This window comes from Mobula hypostoma, chromosome 4, assembly GCF_963921235.1.
Source record: "Mobula hypostoma chromosome 4, sMobHyp1.1, whole genome shotgun sequence".
In the NCBI taxonomy this organism is placed as follows: domain Eukaryota; kingdom Metazoa; phylum Chordata; class Chondrichthyes; order Myliobatiformes; family Myliobatidae; genus Mobula; species Mobula hypostoma.
This window is the reverse complement of record NC_086100.1, coordinates 197,551,215-197,569,414: the sequence shown is the minus strand read 5'-3', so window position 1 is coordinate 197,569,414 and position 18,200 is coordinate 197,551,215. Positions and strand designations below refer to the sequence as shown.

Below are 18,200 nucleotides of genomic sequence, written 5' to 3'. Positions count from 1 at the left end.
TCATAATGAAGTAGATTGTGAGGTCAAGAGTCTATCTTATTGTACTAGGGAACGAGAATGACAACCTGACTCAGGTTTATTATCAAGAACATACGTTGTGAAATTTGTTGTTTTGCGGTAGCAGTACAAAAATGTCCTGCCAAAGGGGTTTGGCCCAAAACATCGACAGTACTCTTTTCCTAGATGCTGCCTGGCCTGCTGAGTTCCTTCAGCATTTTGTGTGGGTTGCTTGGATTTCCAGCATCTGTAGATTTTCTCTTGTTTTTAAAATACTGAGGTAGTGTACATGGGGCAGAGGGGAAGGAGCTATTCCTGAAAGGTTGAGTGTGTGCCTTCAGACTCCTGTACCTCCACCTTGATGGTAGCAATGAGAAGAGGGCATGTACTGGATAATGGGGTGATGGGGGTCCTTAATGATGGATATCATCTTTTGAAGATGTCCGTGGTTGTGGGGACAGTTTATAAGTCTTTATAACAGTGGGCTAGAAGCTGTCCTTGAGCCTGGTGAGATGTGCATTCAGGCCCGATATCTTCTGCCCGATGGGCTAGTGGAGAAGAGAAAATGTCCGGGACGGGTGGGGATCGTTGATAATGCTGGCTGCTTTACCGAGTCCATGGAGGAGAGGCTGGTTTCCGTGTTGTGCTGAGCTGTGTCCACAACTCCCTGCATTTTTTGCAGTCACGGGCAGAGCAGTTGTCACCACCAAGCTGTGATGCACCCATGTGGAATGGTTTCTATGGTGCATTGAAAGTAATTGGTGAGAGTTGAGGAGGATGTGCTGGATTTCTTAAGAACTCAAAGGGTCAGAATAAATGCGTCAGTTTGGGGTCTTTCATTATGCTGAGACTCCATTCACTACTGTCATTACAATTCTCAATCCAAAAATGTACAGTGAAAAACTTGTCTTGCAAACTATTCTACAGATTGAGTCATTACCCAGAGCACTGAGGTAGAACAAGGTAAAACAATAACCATGCAGAATAAAGTGTAACAGCCAGAGAGAGTGCAGTGCAGGTAAACAATAAGGTGCAAGGCCGCAGTGAGGTGGACTGAAAGGTCAAGAGTCAACCTTATTGTACAAGGGGACTATTCGGGAGTCTGATAACAGTGGGCTAGAAACTGCCTTTGAGCCTGGAGGAGCACACTTTCAGGCTCTTGATGGGAGGGGAGAGATGAGAAATGGGTGGCGTCCTTGATTATGTTGGGACTCCATTCTATATTCCCTTTACTGTTCTCAAACCCTACACATAAGGCCATAAGATATCGGAGCAGAATAAGGCCATTCAGTCCATCAAGCTTTCTCCATCATTCCATTATCCCTCTCAACCCTTTTCTTCTGCTTTCTCCTCGTAACTTATGATGTCCTGGCTAATCAAGAATGTATCAACCTCTGCTTTAAATATACCCAACTTTGCCGTCTGTGGCAATGAATTCTGCAGATTCACTACCCTTTGGCTAAAGAAATTCTTCCTCATCTTCGTTCTAAAGGGGTAGCCTTCTGAGCCTCTGACATCATCCTCTCCCATGCTATAATACAAAGAGCAACACATACAAAATACAGGAGGAACTCAACAGGTCAGGCAGAATCCAAGGAAAGGAATAACCAGTCGACATTGACACCCACCTGGCTTCACCTATCACCTTCTAGCTTGTACTGTTTCCCCTCCTCCCACCTTCTTAATCTGGCATCTACCCCCCTTCTCTTCCAGGTGAAGGGTCGTGGCCCAAAACGTTGACTGTTTATTTGCCTCCATAGTTGCTGCCTGACCTGCTGAGTTCCTCCACCGTTTTGTGTGTGTTGTTCTGGATTCCAGCATTGGCAGGATCTTTTGCGTTCATGTTTTTACACTAAACTGATTTTCTCAAGAAAGGAATCACCGCAAGATGAGCTTGGTTTGGATATTTACTCCACTCAGGACTTGGTTTTCCCGGTGAGGGGGTGTTCACTGGCTCAGATTGTGGACAGCTGTTAGTGTGTGATGGCAGCGATCAGGGGTGTTCAAAGTAAATTTATTATCAGAGTACATATATGTCACTGTATACAGCTCTGAGATTCATTCTCTTACAGATATTCACAAAAATACACAATGAAACACCACGCACAATAATGATGGACAAACAACCAATGTGCAAGAACAACAAATTGTGCAATAAAACAAGTATATAATAACAATAAATAAATAAGCAATAAATATTGAGATCATGAGATGAAGAGTGCTTGAAATTGAGCCCTTAGGTTGTGGGATCAATGATGGGGTGAGTGAAGTTGAGTGAAGTTATCCCCTTTGGTTCAAGAGCCTGGTGACTGAGGGGTAATAACTGTTCCCGAACCGCATGGTGTGGGTCCTGAGGCTCCTGTACCTTCCTCCTGATGGCAGCAGTGAGAAGGCGACATGCCCTGGGTGGTGGTTGTGCTCAATGGCGGAGAGGGCTTTACTGGAGATGGACTGGTCTGTATCCACTAACATAGAAACATAGAAACATAGAAAATAGGTGCAGGAGTAGGCCATTCGGCCCTTTGAGCCTGCACCGCCATTCAGTATGATCATGGCTGATCATCCAACTCAGAACCCTGTACCAGCCTTCCCTCCATACCCCCTGATCCCTTTAGCCACAAGGGCCATCTCTAACTCCCTCTTAAATATAGCCAATGAACTGGCCTCAACTGTTTCCTGTGGCAGAGAATTCCACAGATTCACCACTCTCTGTGTGAAGAAGTTTTTCCTAATCTCGGTCCTAAAAGGCTTCCCCTTTATCCTCAAACTGTGACCCCTCGTTCTGGACTTCCCCAACATCGGGAACAATCTTCCTGCATCTAGCCTGTCCAATCCCTTTAGGATTTTATACGTTTCAATAAGATCCCCCCTTAAATCTTCTAAATTCCAACGAATATAAGCCTAGTCGATCCAGTCTTTCATCATATGAAATTCCTGCCATCCCAGGAATCAATCTGGTGAACCTTCTTTGCACTCCCTCTATGGCAAGGATGTCTTTCCTCAGATTAGGGGACCAAAACTGCACACAATACTCCAGGTGTGGTCTCACCAAGGCCTTGTACAACTGCGGCCTTGTACTTGAATCCTCTTGCTATGAATGCCAGCATACCATTCGCCTTTTTCACCACCTGCGGTACCTGCATGCCCACTTTCAATGACTGGTGTATAATGACACCCAGGTCTCGTTGCACCTCCCCTTTTCCTAATCGGCCACCATTCAGATAATAATCTGTTTTCCTGTTTTTGCCACCAAAGTGGACAACCTCACATTTATCCACATTAAATTGCATCTGCCATGAATTTGCCCACTCACCTAACCTATCCAAGTCACCCTGCATCCTCTTAGCATCCTCCTCACTGCTAACACTGCCACCCAGCTTCGTGTACTTTTTGTAGGCTTTTTTGAATGGGTACCGATCAGCAAGCTTACCTTCCTGTGGCATTCACACTGACAACAGAGTGATAGCATGCAGGTTTTGCATCTTTGCACGTGTTTTCACTGCTACTTATAAAAAAACCACAGAAAGCATCAAGTTTAATTCTTGGGGCTTTGATCTCCAGGGTGCAAGTCGAACTTTAGAAAGTACAGTATTTATTGTAAATATATTAGAATCAGAATCAGGGTTATAATCATCACTGACATATACAGTACATCATGAGATTTTAAACACAAATGCTGGAACTTCACAATAACAATGCTGAAGGAACTCAGCAGGTCAGGCAGCATCTTGCGGAAATGAATAAACAATCAACGTTTCGAGTCAAGAACCTTCATCAGGACTGGAAAGGAAGGGGACAGAAGCCTGAGAAAGGCCAGGGAAAGGGAAGCAATACAAACTGGCAGGTGAATCCAGGTGAAGGGGAAGGTGGGTGGGTAGGGGACGGTGGGATGAATTGAGAAGTTAGGAGGTGATTGGTGGAAGAGGTAAGTGGCTGAAGATGAAGGAATCCAGCAAGATGGATTATCATAAAAAGAGAAGGAGGAGGGGAACCAGAGGGAGGTTATGCCCAGCTGAGAAGTGAAGGTTCGTCACCTACAACAGTGAGACAGCCTACAGAGAGGAGGTGGAAATGCTAAGGCTTGGTCCCAGGCAAGACAAAGGAGTTGGTTATTGGATGCAGGAGAGCTCTCAACTCTCACACCCCTCTTTATGTCAGCAACACAACAGTAGTGAATGTGAGCAGTTTCAATCTCCAAAGAGTGCACATCCTGCACAAATTCTCAGGGTACAGGGACACATTCTACACAATTAGTACAGCTCACCAAAGCCTCTACATTCTGGGGAGGCTGAAGGGAGCTGGACTATGTAACATCTATACTCACAACGTTCGACAGATGTGCAGTAGAAAGCACCCTGACAAGCTGCCTCACCGCTTGGCACGGAAATTGTGCTGCGACGGGCAGGAAGGCTCGATAACTGATTGTCAAATCTGCCCAGTGCATCACCAGCACCAGCCTCCCCACTATCAAGTACATGGTGTCGGAAGCAGGGGTTGGTGTTCGTGTGTTTTTGAGTTCTCTTTTAGCTGGCTTGGCATAACATTGTGGGCTGAATGGCCTGTTCCTGTGCTGTACAGTTCTATGTTCTATACAGGAATGGGCCAATAATGTCATGAAGGATTCCATCCACCCTGCTCATAGACTGTTTCTCCCACTCCCATTAGGGAGGAGGCTACTTAGGATCACCAGACTCAAAGACAGTCTCAGGAACACCAAAGCCCAAGCAGTGAGGCTGATCAACACGTCCACCCATTAACCCACCCCTCCACACCCCCAACCACCCCTACTTTATCATTTACTACTATAGTCACACTATTTACAGACACTCCTGTGGCTAGTGTCACTTTATGATCATACATTCAATCTCTGCATATAAGCTATTCTATGCATTTACATCTATTGTGTTTTTTTATTATTGTGTTCTTTATCCTATTGTGTTGTTTCTGTGCTGCTTCGGATCTGAGTAATAATTATTTTGTTCTCCTTTACACTTGTGTACTGGAAATGACATTAAACAATCCTGAATCTTGAAGAGGTGAGAGGGGAGCCCGAATGGGGATGGAAAAAGGGGGAAGGAGGGAGGGTGAAAGAAGTTACCAGAGGTTTGAGAGATCACTGTTCATGCTGCCAGGTTGGATGCTACCCAGTTGGAATACAAGGTGTTGCTTCTCCTACCTAAGAGTGGCCTCATCGTGGCAGTAGAGGAGGCTGTGGACTGACATGTCGGAACGGGAATGTCATGTAGAATTAAAATGGGTGGCCTCTGGGGAATTCCACTGTATGTGGTGGAGGAACGAAGGTACTCATGATGCTGTCCCCCAGTCTACATCAGGTCTCTGCGATGCATCCCGGTCCATGTGACAATCACAATTACAATTCTGAATCTTCCTGTCTCCTAGGAGCAACCTGAGGATGAGAAGTCTAGGTGTCTCAGAGGAATGGAGGAGGAATCCATGGTACCCAGGCAGCAGGGAGACAGCGAAGGGATATCGCCGCAGGTGACGGAGGGCATCACTCAACAGGAAGCCTCTCCCCTTTGCCCTCGGGCTCCCACGGGGACCGATTCACAGAGCTCAGAGCTGGACAGTGATGTTGAGGTGGACGTCGATTGCAACGAAGGTGGTGACCTCAGCCACATATCCCCTGAGGAGACAGCCAGCAGAGAGTGAACTGGCCCGGCTTTCCAGCTCTCCGAACAGAGCTCAAATGCACTCGGTATCACCTTCATTCCTTATAAATGTGAACAACAGCGATGTTGGGGTCCAGGGAGAAAGCACTAAACCTCAGGTTACCTTCAAACAACAGCTCATTCCCCACCATACTTCGGAGAAATATATCAGCTATCCTTATCCAGTTTGGTTTTCTAGACTCAAGTCAGGAGTGTGATGAGGAGTGAGTGAGTACACTCTTCACTTGCCTGAGTGGAGTTAGTCCATGCACTCCAGATCCGCCACACTTCCTCTCCCCAATCTATAGGTCAAGAGGCAGAGGAAAGACTCTCCACCTGCCTGGGTGGGGTTAGTCTATGCAGTCCACATCCGCCAAATTTCCTGTCCCCCATATGCAAGTCAGGAGCGTGATGAATCGCTCTTCATCTGCCTAGATGAGTGCAGCTCCAACAGTCAAGAAGCTCAACACTGCCCAGGACAAGGCAGCTGGTGGACTGGTGACCCATCCACACCCCTAAGCACTCCCTCGCTCCACCTCCGGCGCACAGTATATATGGTCTACATAATACACTGCCACAGGTCATCCACGCTACTCCAACAGCACCTCCCAAACCCATGATCCATACCACCAAGAAGGTCCCAGGACAGCAGTCATTGGGGACACCGCCACCTACTGGTTCCCCTTCAAGTTTCATTATCACTGTTCCTTCGTCGTCGCTGGGTCTAAGTCCTGGAAATCCCTCTGCAACAGCACAGAGGGAGACCCTTCGCCAGAGGGACCACAGTGACTAAAGGGGGACAATCACCACCTTCTCAGGGGTAACAAATGCTGGTCTGGTCAGTGCTGCTCAGACCCAGAGGGAATAAATAAACAGTTGAGAAAAGGGAATAGTGGTGTGGTAGTTAAGTCGAAGGATTGTATGTGGCAGAGAGGTGAAGCCTAGGAAACTTAAATTGTTATTGGTATTGGTTTACTATTGTCACATGTATCGAAATACAGTGAAAAGCTTGTCTTGGGTATTTTTCATACAGGTTGAATCATTACAGAGTGAATTAAGGATTAAGAGGATTCTTAGCAGTGTGGAGGAACAGAGGGATCTTGGGATTCATGTTTATAGATCCCTCAAAGTTGCCGAGCATATTGATAGGTTAAAAAGGCATATGGTGCATTGGGCATTTTTTTAGTCTGGAATTGAGTTCAAGAGCTGGAAGGTGATGTTGCAGCTTTATAAAACCCTGGTTAGACCGCACTTGGAGTATTGTGTTCGGTTCTGGTCACCTTATAGGAAGGGTCTGGAAGCTTTCAAGAGGGTGCAGAGGAGATTTACTAGGATGTTGCCCGGATCTTGTGAGGATAGGTTGTGTGAGCTAGAGCTTTTCTCTTTGGAGTGGAGGAGGATTAGAGGTGACTTCATTGAGGTGTATAGCCAGGGTAGGTAACTTTTTTGCCTCTGTGGGCCGGATCGTGTATTAATGAGCGGACGGTGGGCCAGATAAATGCCATAAAAAACTTGAAATACGGGAATTATCCATTTAATTACATCTAGTTATGTTTTGCCTCAAATTAATGAATAACACATGCTAGAAAATCATTTGTGCTTTACCAAGGATGCCAATTAGTAATCAAAGAACTCAGTTTAGTTTTTCTCTCCCACCATTGCTGGTGCCCCATCAGTTGTGATGCCAATTAGCTTCAGCACCATTAGTTTCATTTCTGACATCATTTTGAAGCAAAGCTTCAAAAATGTCTGCTCCAGTAACCGTGTCCTTCATAGGAATTAATTGAATAAACCTTCAAAAGTTTGAAAAGTTGAGGTCACTCCTCACACAAACACTGCAAGTTGAGCAGTGTCTCTCAAGTCTGTGCTCTCATCAAGCGCAATTGAAAAAAAAATGCAATTTGTTGCAGGCGTCCCTTACAACTTTTAACATCTGCTGACATTTCTTCAACTGGCCGTGTGATCGTTCTTGCTGACAGGCTGATGATGCAAATAAAGATTTCTTTTCGGGACAAACAATATCCACCACTGCCAGTAAACATTCTTTGACGAACTCTCCATCTGTAAAAGGCTTCATCTTTTCTGCAATCCGTTTTGAGACTTAGTGGCTGGCACGGGTATTTCCCTCATTTTCACTGCTTTTTCAGCACTCAGCGTCTATCTTCCTGTGTTTTGCATTCATTGCCATTGGAATTTTTTTCTTTGATGTTATTTTGAAATGCAAGTTATTCAACAAGTATCATAGCATATGTAAATATCTGGATATTTAGCGTGGATTTCTTGTTAAGACACAGTGACGCTGTTTCTGTTTATAAGTTTGAACGATCCCATCTGAAAACCTGCGCGTGAACGGAGAGTATCTAATACATATTAATAAGGTAGTCTGCCTGCCCGTCTTTCGTATATACCAGTGTTTGGTTTGGAACAAAACAGAACCTTGTGCCAGTGTAACAAGACACCATGCATGTTCATCAGCATGGTCATGTGAAGCACTCAGAATAAAGCCTGATTTATACTTCTGCGTCAACGCGTCGCCGTAAGTACTGCGTCACCGCAAACCCTACGCAAGGCCGACGCAGATCCCTAAGCCAGAGCCTGCATTGCTGCAACGCGCACCTCTCCCAAAATGTAACCGCGCGTCGCGGCAATGCAGACCGTAAGAACTGTGATTGGTCCGCTTGGTAGCATCGCATTTCTTCCTACGCTGCAATAGCTTCCCACTGGACGACTGAAGGGCAGGGAAGGAACTCTGGCTGCAATGCTTTCCATAAAGCTTTACAGACCTCCGAAATTATGGAGGATACATTTCGCTTTTACGAAAAAAGACGCTCACTTCTTGTTTACCCCGAGAAAGACTACCAAGACCATGAAGCCTTGCGCGGGCAGGCGTGTGCGCATGCGTGACTTGCGTGAATTGCAGAGCGACGCAGACACACCAACGCACAAGTACAAACGTTTGTATAAATGCCCACAACATGCATAGGTTGCGACGTCGAGTTAACGCAGAAGTATAAATCAGGCTTAAGGAAAAATTGCTCGTGGGCCGGATAAGCATAGTATCTCAATATTAGGTTGCCTACCCCTGGTGAAAAGGATGATGAGATGTAATTGTTATCCCTGAGATGAGTGAACAGCCAGACTTTTTCTTAGGGTGGAAATGGTTAGTATGAGGGGCCATAATTTTATGGTGATTGGAGGAAAGTAGAGGGGAATGGCAAAGGTAAATTTTCTACACCAAGGTGGGTGAATCGTACATGCTGCCAGGGTTGGTGGTAGAGGCAGATACATTAGAGACATTTAAGATATTTTTAGATAGGATGATAGAAAAATGGAGGGTTATGTGGGAGGGAGGGGTTAGGTTTATCCTAGAGTAGATTAAAAGGTTGGTTCAACATCATGGGCCAAAAGGGCCTGAACTGCTGTAATATTTTAGGTTCTATGTTCTGCAGGTACAGTATATTTAAGCTAGAATAAGATAAAACACCAACAATATATAATAACATGTAAATGCTACAGAGGGAGCACAGGACAGGTAAATAATAAGGTGCAAGATCAGAATGAGGTACGTAGATTGTGAGGTCAAGAGTCCACCTATGAAAGATGAAAGATCTGTTCACATGTCTAATAACAGTGGGATAGAAGTTGTTCTTGAGCCTGGTCATTTATGTTTCAGGTTTTCGTATCTTCTGCCCAATGGGAGAGGGGAGAAGAGAAGATGTCCAGGGTGGGTAGTATCTTTATGCTGGTCGCTTTACTGAGGCAGTGTGAAATGTAGACACATTCAGCTTCAATGTTTCAATGGTTCAATTTAATATCAGAGAATGTATGAAGTATACAACCTGAAATCCTTACTCTTCACAGACATCCACAAAACAGAAGAAAAACCCCAAAGTATGAATGACAGAAAATGTTAGAGCCCCAAAGTTCCCCTCCCCCACCCCTGCATAAGCAACAGTAAAAGCATCAACCCTCCCCCTCCCCCACTTACTCCAGCAAAAGCATCGACCCTCAGCACCCACCATGCAAGCACTAGCAAAGCCCCCCAGACACCATGATCTACAGCCCATCAAAAAACTACTGTCCATCCCAACACTTTGACATCTCAGACAGGCTCTCTCTCTGGCTAGCAAGGGGGAGAGAGATATTGTTCCTGCCACAGCAAGAAGGGAGACCAACAGCTGGCTGCTTCGATGTTACAATCTGCTGCATCACTTATTTTGACAGTAGCATACACTGCTGTCTCGATGTTTCAATCTCCCGCGATGCTTCATTTGGTGACACCGGTGAGGAATTGGGTCACCCACGGGGTTGTTCCAAAGATGCACGTCTTCCAGGACGTAAGTGAAGATAACAAAAAACTTCAGGTGGCTTGGAGAGCTTCGCGAGCGAGAACCCACTGCCGTGAAGAACCGCAGTTTAAGTGCAGCTGTAGATCCTGGACTCCGGCAGGATCCCAGCCACCTCGAAAAGGAAAGAAGAGATAAGTACTCAGGTTATGAACTGAAGCTGGGATCAGTAATGACTGCACATGAAGGTCCATCTGATCTACTGACCAAAGATTCAGATTTATTTATTACATCTACATCAAAACATCCAGTGAAATGTGTCATTTGCATTAACAACCAACACAAGCTAAGGGTGTGCTGGGGGCAGCCGCCAAATGTCGCCACACATTCCATTGCCAGCATAGCATGCCCGTAATGCTCAGGAGAATAACGCAAGCAATATTAAAACAAAAACAACAAAACAAGTCCCCTTCCATACACACACGTAGGCTCTAATCCCAGGACAGGGCAACCTGTCCAGTTCCAGGCCCAGACATGTGGAGTGGTGACATCAGGCCCCTGACATCCAGACATGCCAAACCAGGCTTCAGGGAAGGAAGTGTGTACCCCCTGCCTCGTTTGTATGTGACTTCCTGCTCCACCACCGTGATACACTCGTCAACGGGGCCTCAGCTCAGCTCTATCAGTTCCAGTCTCATCCCTCATGCCCATGCTGTACCCTCCCCCCCAAGAAAATTAAGGTTGTTGCCGTGACGCAATTAATTGGTGTTTTCTGCTGTTAACTGAAAGGTAGGTGGTTCGAGCCACAGTTGTGTAGCATTTAGCATAAAGCTTTTACAGTGCTAGCAACCCAGGCTAATTCTGCTGGTCTGTAAGGAGTTTGTTCTCCCCATGAGTGCTCCAGTTTCCTCCCAAATTCCACAGACATATGAGTTGGTATGTTAATTGAGTGTAATTGGGGTTGTTGGATTAGAAGAGACTGTTACCGTGCTGTATCTTGCAATAAAGAAATGTATTAAGTAAAATACCAAGAAGAGATCCATTCTGGTTGCCTCCAACCAGCTAAACTGTTAGCTCTAACTAAAAATGATGAATATAGCCACGTGGACAACACACTACCAGAAACCCCCATTGGGTATACTGGCCCATTCTGAGAACATCAGGAGCTCTCCACTGTGAATCCTCCTTGACATCTCTCACCTCCTGTTGCATTGACCAATCTCCCCTCATCGAACATAGAACAGCATAGCACAGGAACAGGCCCTTCAACCCACGATGCTGCTTTGAATCAATTCAATTAATAATCAAATGGACAACTAAACTAATCCCTTCTGCTGACACAATGTCCATATCCTTCCATTTTCCTCATACTTATCTGCCTATCTAAATGTTTCTTAGAAGTCTCTAATGTTTCTGCCTCTCGCACCACAGCAGGTAGTGCATTCCAGGCACCCACCGTCTCTGTTTAAAAAAACTTGTCCCTCACATCTCCTTTGAAATTTCCCCTTCTCACCTTCAATTCATGCCCTCTTGTATAAGAATTTCAACCCTGGGAAAAAAGACACTGTCTATCTATGCCTCTCATTATCTTATAAACCTCTCTCAGTGTCCACTGCTCCAGAAAAACTACCTCAGTTTGTACAACCTCTTATTATAGTACGTGCCCTCTAAACTAGGCAACATCCTGGTAAACCTCTTCTGCACTCTCTCCAATTAGCACCAATTTAACCTCTCATCTCCATCTTAAATCCAGAGGTGGTATAAATAGTAATGCAATCCCTTGATCTGAGTACACTCTCCCAAGGGGTTGTCTATGGTGGGTGCTCAGGTAGCTGTAGGGGCCTGTTCCGGGATCCACATCACTGGAATGTTAGGGTGGATTCCCTGGAACTGCATTATTTTGTTTAACGTGGGTGGCTGATGCATGGGCAGCCACCACACAGTCCTTGACAGATTGGAGTCCGAGTCCAGTGACATGGAATGCAAGATGACCTGGGACCCTTCACTGCTGCAGCCTTCCTCCACCTTTGCTGTTATTGAGATGTGTCATCGTCTTCTGCCAGCTCATTGTTGAGGTTTTGTTTCCAGAACCTTTGACTGGAACCCTGCCATTGACCTTTCCACCATGGGTGACCCTACCAGGAGCTATTTGCCAGCTGGCTAAGCTCCAGAGTGCATCACTCTTGGGATCTCAGGAAGCCACAGGCCTCTCCACCACAACAAGGTGATGATCCTCGGAGAAGAGATGGTGCATCTATGTGGGGCTTTTAGTGACCGGTGTCTCCCCAGTTTCTCAGACCCACTCTGACAGTGCTTGCAACTAGCCAACAGTATCCTAGCAACAGTCACCTATGGTTTACAATCTCAGGACGAAGGGACGTAATCTGCTCCCCTCACACCATATTTTAGGAATACTGGTCCCATGGCCTCACTCTCTAATGCCAGTGAAAAGTTTTGTCTTTTTATGTTTGCATTTCCAAAGTTGACTTGCGTACTTTGAATAAATAAATACATTTATACCTTGCTTTCAGTTGCAGTTTTCCGGTCTTTGTTAAACTTCTCTTTAGCTCAAGTTCCATTTTTAGTGAGTACATATTGTGAGCTGAGTGAATAGCTTTACGTTTGTCTGTTGGTCTTGATACCTGGTCAACCGGTTTATTGTTTTCACATGTATTGAGGTCAAGTGTTGTTTTGCATACCATCCATACAGATTATTTCATCAGGGCATAGAGCAGTACAAGGGGAAAAAGCAACAGAACTTACAGTCACAGAGACAGTGCAGTGTAGGCAGACAGTAGAATGAAGTAGACAGTAGACAGGCCACGAAGGGAAAGATTGTGAGTTCAAGGGATACCCTTACCGTAATAGCTGAGCATTCAATAGTTTTATAACAGTGGGCAGAAGCTGTCCGCGAGCCTGGTGGAACGTGCTTTAAGGCTTTTGTACCTTCTGCCTGATGGGAGGGAGGAGGAGAGAATGTTCAGGGTGTGTGGGGTCTTTGATTATGTTGGCTGATTTACCAAGGCAGTGAAAAGTTAAAAAAAAATTTAATACACGCATACTGTATGTGTGCACATGTGTGTTTGCATATGTGTATTCTGTGTGCATGTGAGCATGCCTGACTGTGGGTGCAGGCATGTAGCACATATGCACAGATGTGTCGTGTATGTGCATATGTATTCACATGATTGCATTGTGTTTTATGTGTGTACTGCTTTCCCATGTATGTTGGTGTGTGTGGGTGGGTGTTGGTGAATGTGGGGGTGTGGGTGTGGGTGTGTGTGTGTGTGTTGACTCTGTGTTTGTCTCTGTTCATGAGTGTTTTTGTGTGAGTGTGAACAGTAATGAATTTGGAAACCATTTCAAGTGCTATAACCTGCTGGGGCTTTAGAGTCATAGAGCAGTACAGCACAGCACAGAAACAGCGACCTGCACCAGGCCTATAGACCTCCATATCCCTACTATCCATGCACCTATCCAAACTTCGCTTAAATGATGAAATCGAGCTCACACGCACCACTTGAGCTGGCAGCTCGTTCCACACTCTCACCATCCTCTGAGTGAAGATGATTCCCCTCACGTTCCCCTTAAACATCTCACCTTTCATCCTTAACCCCTGACTTCTAGTTGTAGTCCCACCTAACCTCGGTGGAAAAAGCCTGCTTGCATTTACCATATCTAAACTCTATAATTTCGTACACCTCTATCAAATCTCCTCTCAATCTTCTATGTTCTAAAGAATATAGTGCTAACCTATTCAATCTTTCCTCATAACTCAGGTCCTCCAGACCCAGCAACATCCTTGTAAATTTTCTTTGTGCTCCTTCAACCTTATTTACATCTTTCCTGTATGTAGGTGACTAAAACTGCACACAATACTCTAAATCAGGCCTCACCAATGTCTTATACAACTTCAACATAATATCCTATCTTCTGTACTCAATACATTGGTTTATGAAGGCCAATGTGCCAAAAGCTTACTTTAGGACCCTATCTGTGGCACCACTTTCAAGATCTCTTTGTTCTACCACAGTCCTCAGTGCCCTACCATTCACCGTGTAAGTCCTGCTGAAGTGCAACACTTTGTCTCTGTTCATGAGTGCAATTCCATCTACCAGTTTTCAGCCTATTTTCCCAGCTGATACAGAACCTCTGCAAGCCATGATAGCCTTTCTCACTGTCCACTACACCTCCAAACTTGGTGTCATCTGCAAATTTACTGTCATCTTCAAATTTACTGATCCAGTCAACCACATTAACATCCAGATCATTGATGTAGGTGACAAACAACAAAGGACCCTGTCACAGGCCTCCAGTGAGAGAGGCAACCCTCTACCACCACTCTCTGGTTTCTCCCACAAAGTCAATGTCTAATCCAATTTACTACCTCATCTTCAATGCCAAGTGACTGAACCTTCTTGACCAGCCTCCCATGTGGGACCTTGTCAAAGGCCTTGCTAAAGTCCATGAAGACGACATCCACTGTCCTGTCTTCATCCACTTTCCTGGTAACTTCCTCAAAAAACTCTGAAAGATTGGTTAGACATGACCTACCACACACAAAGCCATGCTGACTATCCTGAATCAGTCCATGTCTACCCAAATACTCATATATCTGCTTCCTTAGAATACCTTCCAATAACTTTCCCACAGCTGATGTCAGACTCAACGGCTTATAATTTCCTGGTTTCTGTTCAGAGCCATTCTTAAACAGTGGAACAATGGCTATTCTTCAATCCTCTGGTACCTCTCCTGTTACTAAGGATGTTTTAAATATCTCTGCTAGGGCCCTGGCAACTTCTGCACTTGCCTCCCATTGGGTCCGAGGGCACACTTTGTCGAACCCTGGGGATTTATCCACCCTGATGTCCCTCAGAGTAGTAAACACCTTCTCTTCTGTAATCTGTACAGGTTTCTCATATATTGCTGATCTGTGTTCCTCCTGTGTCCTGCCTGTTGTTCTATAGGAATCCTGCTCTCAGGAGCTCCCTGACACTGGTAGACCAGATCATTGCTTGACCTCTGTACTCTGATTGCACCTTGAGCATAGGTCATTCCTGCTCCTGCCCACCACCTCTCCGTTGTTCTATGCATCTCTCTGCCACTTGCCTTTTGAATCCTGATGAAGGGTCTCAGCCCAAAATGTCGACTTGCATGGCACCCTTGAGAAATGTATGGACAGACATAGATCTCGAGATCCTTCTGTTCCTCCACACTGCTAAGGGTCATACCATTCAAGTTTGACCTTCCAAAGGGAATCACTTCGCACTTTTCCATCTATAACTTCTCAGCCCACCTGCTGTATCCTCCCATAGCCTTCTACAATATGCACAACTCCACCATCCTTTGTGTCACTTGCAGACCTTCCACTTCCAAATCCGTTATTTACAACTGTCATAAAGAGCAGGGACTCCAGAACAGATTCCTGCGTAACCCCTCCAGGCAGAATTCTTTCAACCTACAACCACCCTCTGCGTTCTGTGGACAAGCCAATTCTGTATCCACATAGCCAGGTGTCCCTGGATCCCATGCCTCCTGATATTCCCCTACCACTTGGAACCTTATCAAACGCCTGACTAAAATCCACATCCACCACATCCACTACTCTACCTTCATCAATGTGCTTTGTCACAATTTAATCAGCCTCCTGAAGACCGGCCAGCTCCTCACAAAACCATGCTGACTATCCATCATCAGACTATGGTCCGCGAAGTGCTCACAAATCTCATCTCTAAGAATCCTCTCCATTAGTTTGCCCACCACTGAAGTAAGACATCCCGGTGTATAATTCTCAGGGTTATCTGTATTACCTTTCCTGAACATTTGCCACCCTCCTGTCATCTGGTACTACTCCTGTGGCTAGTAAGGAAGCAAAGGTCATCACCAAAGGAGCAGCAATCTCTCCCTTTGCTTCCCACAGTAACCTGGGGTATGTTCCTTCCGCTCAGGGGATCTATTCTAATCCCTTTCAAAGGTTGCATCACGACCTCTTTCTTAATGTTGACATGTTCCAGCATATTAGCTTGTCCTCTCAGTCCTCACATTTGTCAAAGATATATGAAGAGTAAAGAGAAGCCAGAGTAGATATCAGATCACTGGAAAATGATGGGGGACAGGGAAGTGGAAACCGAAGTATTTTGGATCAGTCTTCACTTTGGAAGACACTATCAGAATGCTGGATGTTTGAGAGAATCGGGGCAGAAGTGAATGCAGTTGCTATTACTAGGTGCTTGGGAAGCTGAAAGACCTGAAGGCCGATAAGTCACTTGGACCAGATGGATTACTCCCATGGGTTCTGAAAGAGCTCGCTGAAGATATTGTGGAGGCACTAGCAATGATCTTTCAAGAAGCCATAGAAACCATAGAAAATCTACAGCACAGAAACAGGCCTTTTGGCCCTTTAGATTTAGTTTATGAAGACACGTAGTCCCCTTTTATTGTCATTTAGTAATGCATGCATTAAGAAATGATACATTATTTCCTCCGGTGTGATATCATAAAAACAGGACAAACCAAGAATGAAAAAACTGACAAAACCACATAATTATACATAAAGTTACAACAGTGCACAATACCATAACTTGATGAAGAAGTCCATGAGCACAGTAAAGTTCAAAGTTTCTCAAATGTCCCACATCTCACGCAGACGGGAGAGGGAAGAAAATCTCTTCCTGCCATGCCGACCACAATCCGACTCTGGGTCATCCGAAAACTTCGAGCTCTGATCAGCTCTCCGACACCGAGTACTGAGCGCCATCTCTGTCCGAGCAATTTGACCTCTTTCTCGGTCGCCAAAAGCAGGCAAGGCCGGGGATTTTGAGGCCTACCCTCCGAAAGATTCCCGACCACACAGTAACAACAGCAGCGAACGGGCGTTTCAGAAATTTCTCCAGGTGTTCCTCTGTGATTTCATGTCCATTCTCCATCAAATCAGAATTGCCCACAGCTCCTATTTAACAGATATGACATCAACAGATCCTTTCGGCCCTTCTTGGCTGTGCCGAACTATTTTCTGCCTGGTCCCACTGAGCTGCACACGGACCATATCCCTCCATACACCTCCCATCCATGTATCTGTCCAATTTATTCTTAAATGTTAAAAAAGAACCCGCATTTACCACCTTGTCTGGCAGCTCATTCTATACTCCCACCACTCTCCGTGTGAAGAAGCCCCCACTAATGTTCCCTTTAAACTTTTCCCCCCTCACCCTTAACCCATGTCCTCGGGTTTTTTTCTCCCCTTGCCTCAGTGGAAAAAGCCTGCTTGCATTCACTCTATCTATACCCATCATAATTTTATATACCTCTATCAAATCTCCCCTCATTCTTCTACGCTCCAAGGAATAAAGTCCTAACCTATTCAACCTTTCTCTGTAGCTGAGTTTCTCAAGTCCCAGCAACATCCTTGTAAACCTTCTCTGCACTCTTTCAACCTTATTAATATCCTTCCTGTAATTTGGTGACCAAAACTGAACACAATACTCCTGATTCGGCCTCACCAATGCCTTATACAACCTCATCATAACATTCCAGCTCTTATACTCAATACTTTGATTAATAAAGGCCAATGTACCAAAAGCTCTCTTTATGACCCTATCTAAGTGTGATGCCACTTTTAGGGAATTTTGTATCTGTATTCCCAGATCCCTCTGTTCCACTGCGCTCCTCAGTGCCTTACTATTAACCCTGTATGTTCTACCTTGGTTTGTCCTTCCACTGGAAGAATCACTGGACTCTGGCATGGAAAATTGCAAATGTCCTTCCACTCTTCAAGAAGGGAGAGACGCAGAAGAAAGGAAATTATAGACCAAATAGCCTGACCTCAGTGGTTTGAAAGATGTTGGAGTTGATTGTTAAGGATTAGGTTTCAGGGTACTTGGAGACACATGATAAAATGGGCCAAAGTCAGGATGGTTTCCTGAAGGGAAAGTCTTGTCTGACAAATCTGTTAGAATTTTTTGAGGAAATAACAAGCAGGACAGAGAAAGGAAAATTAGTGGATGCTGTAAAATTTTCAAAAGCCTTTGACAAGGAGCCACACATGAGGCTGCTTATGAAGATAAGAGTCTGTGGTATTACAGGAAGGGTACGAGCATGGATAGAGAATTGGCTGATTGGCAGGAGGCAAAGAGTGGGAATAAAGGGAGCCTTTTATGATTGGCTGCTGGTGACTAGTGGTGTTCCACAAGGGTCTGTTTTGGGACCACTTCTTTCTACATTGTATGTCAATGTTTTGGATGATGGAATT

At 45.2% G+C, this 18,200-nt stretch overlaps 1 protein-coding gene across 2 annotated transcripts in view; it reads left to right on the top strand.

The window, feature by feature from the left end:
- LOC134345858 (sepiapterin reductase-like) overlaps positions 1 to 18,200 on the top strand; it is a 73,337-nt gene that overhangs the window by 36,148 nt on the left and 18,989 nt on the right. Inside the window, exon 4 of one of the 2 annotated variants that reach the window (XM_063047172.1) lies at positions 5,398 to 8,976. The exons of the other annotated variant lie outside the window; for it this stretch is intronic. Within the exon in view, the coding sequence (XP_062903242.1) occupies positions 5,398 to 5,667 (270 nt within the window). The 3' untranslated portion in view covers positions 5,668 to 8,976. Of the gene's footprint in view, positions 1 to 5,397; positions 8,977 to 18,200 lie in introns of those variants that run through there. 2 annotated transcript variants of the gene reach the window in all.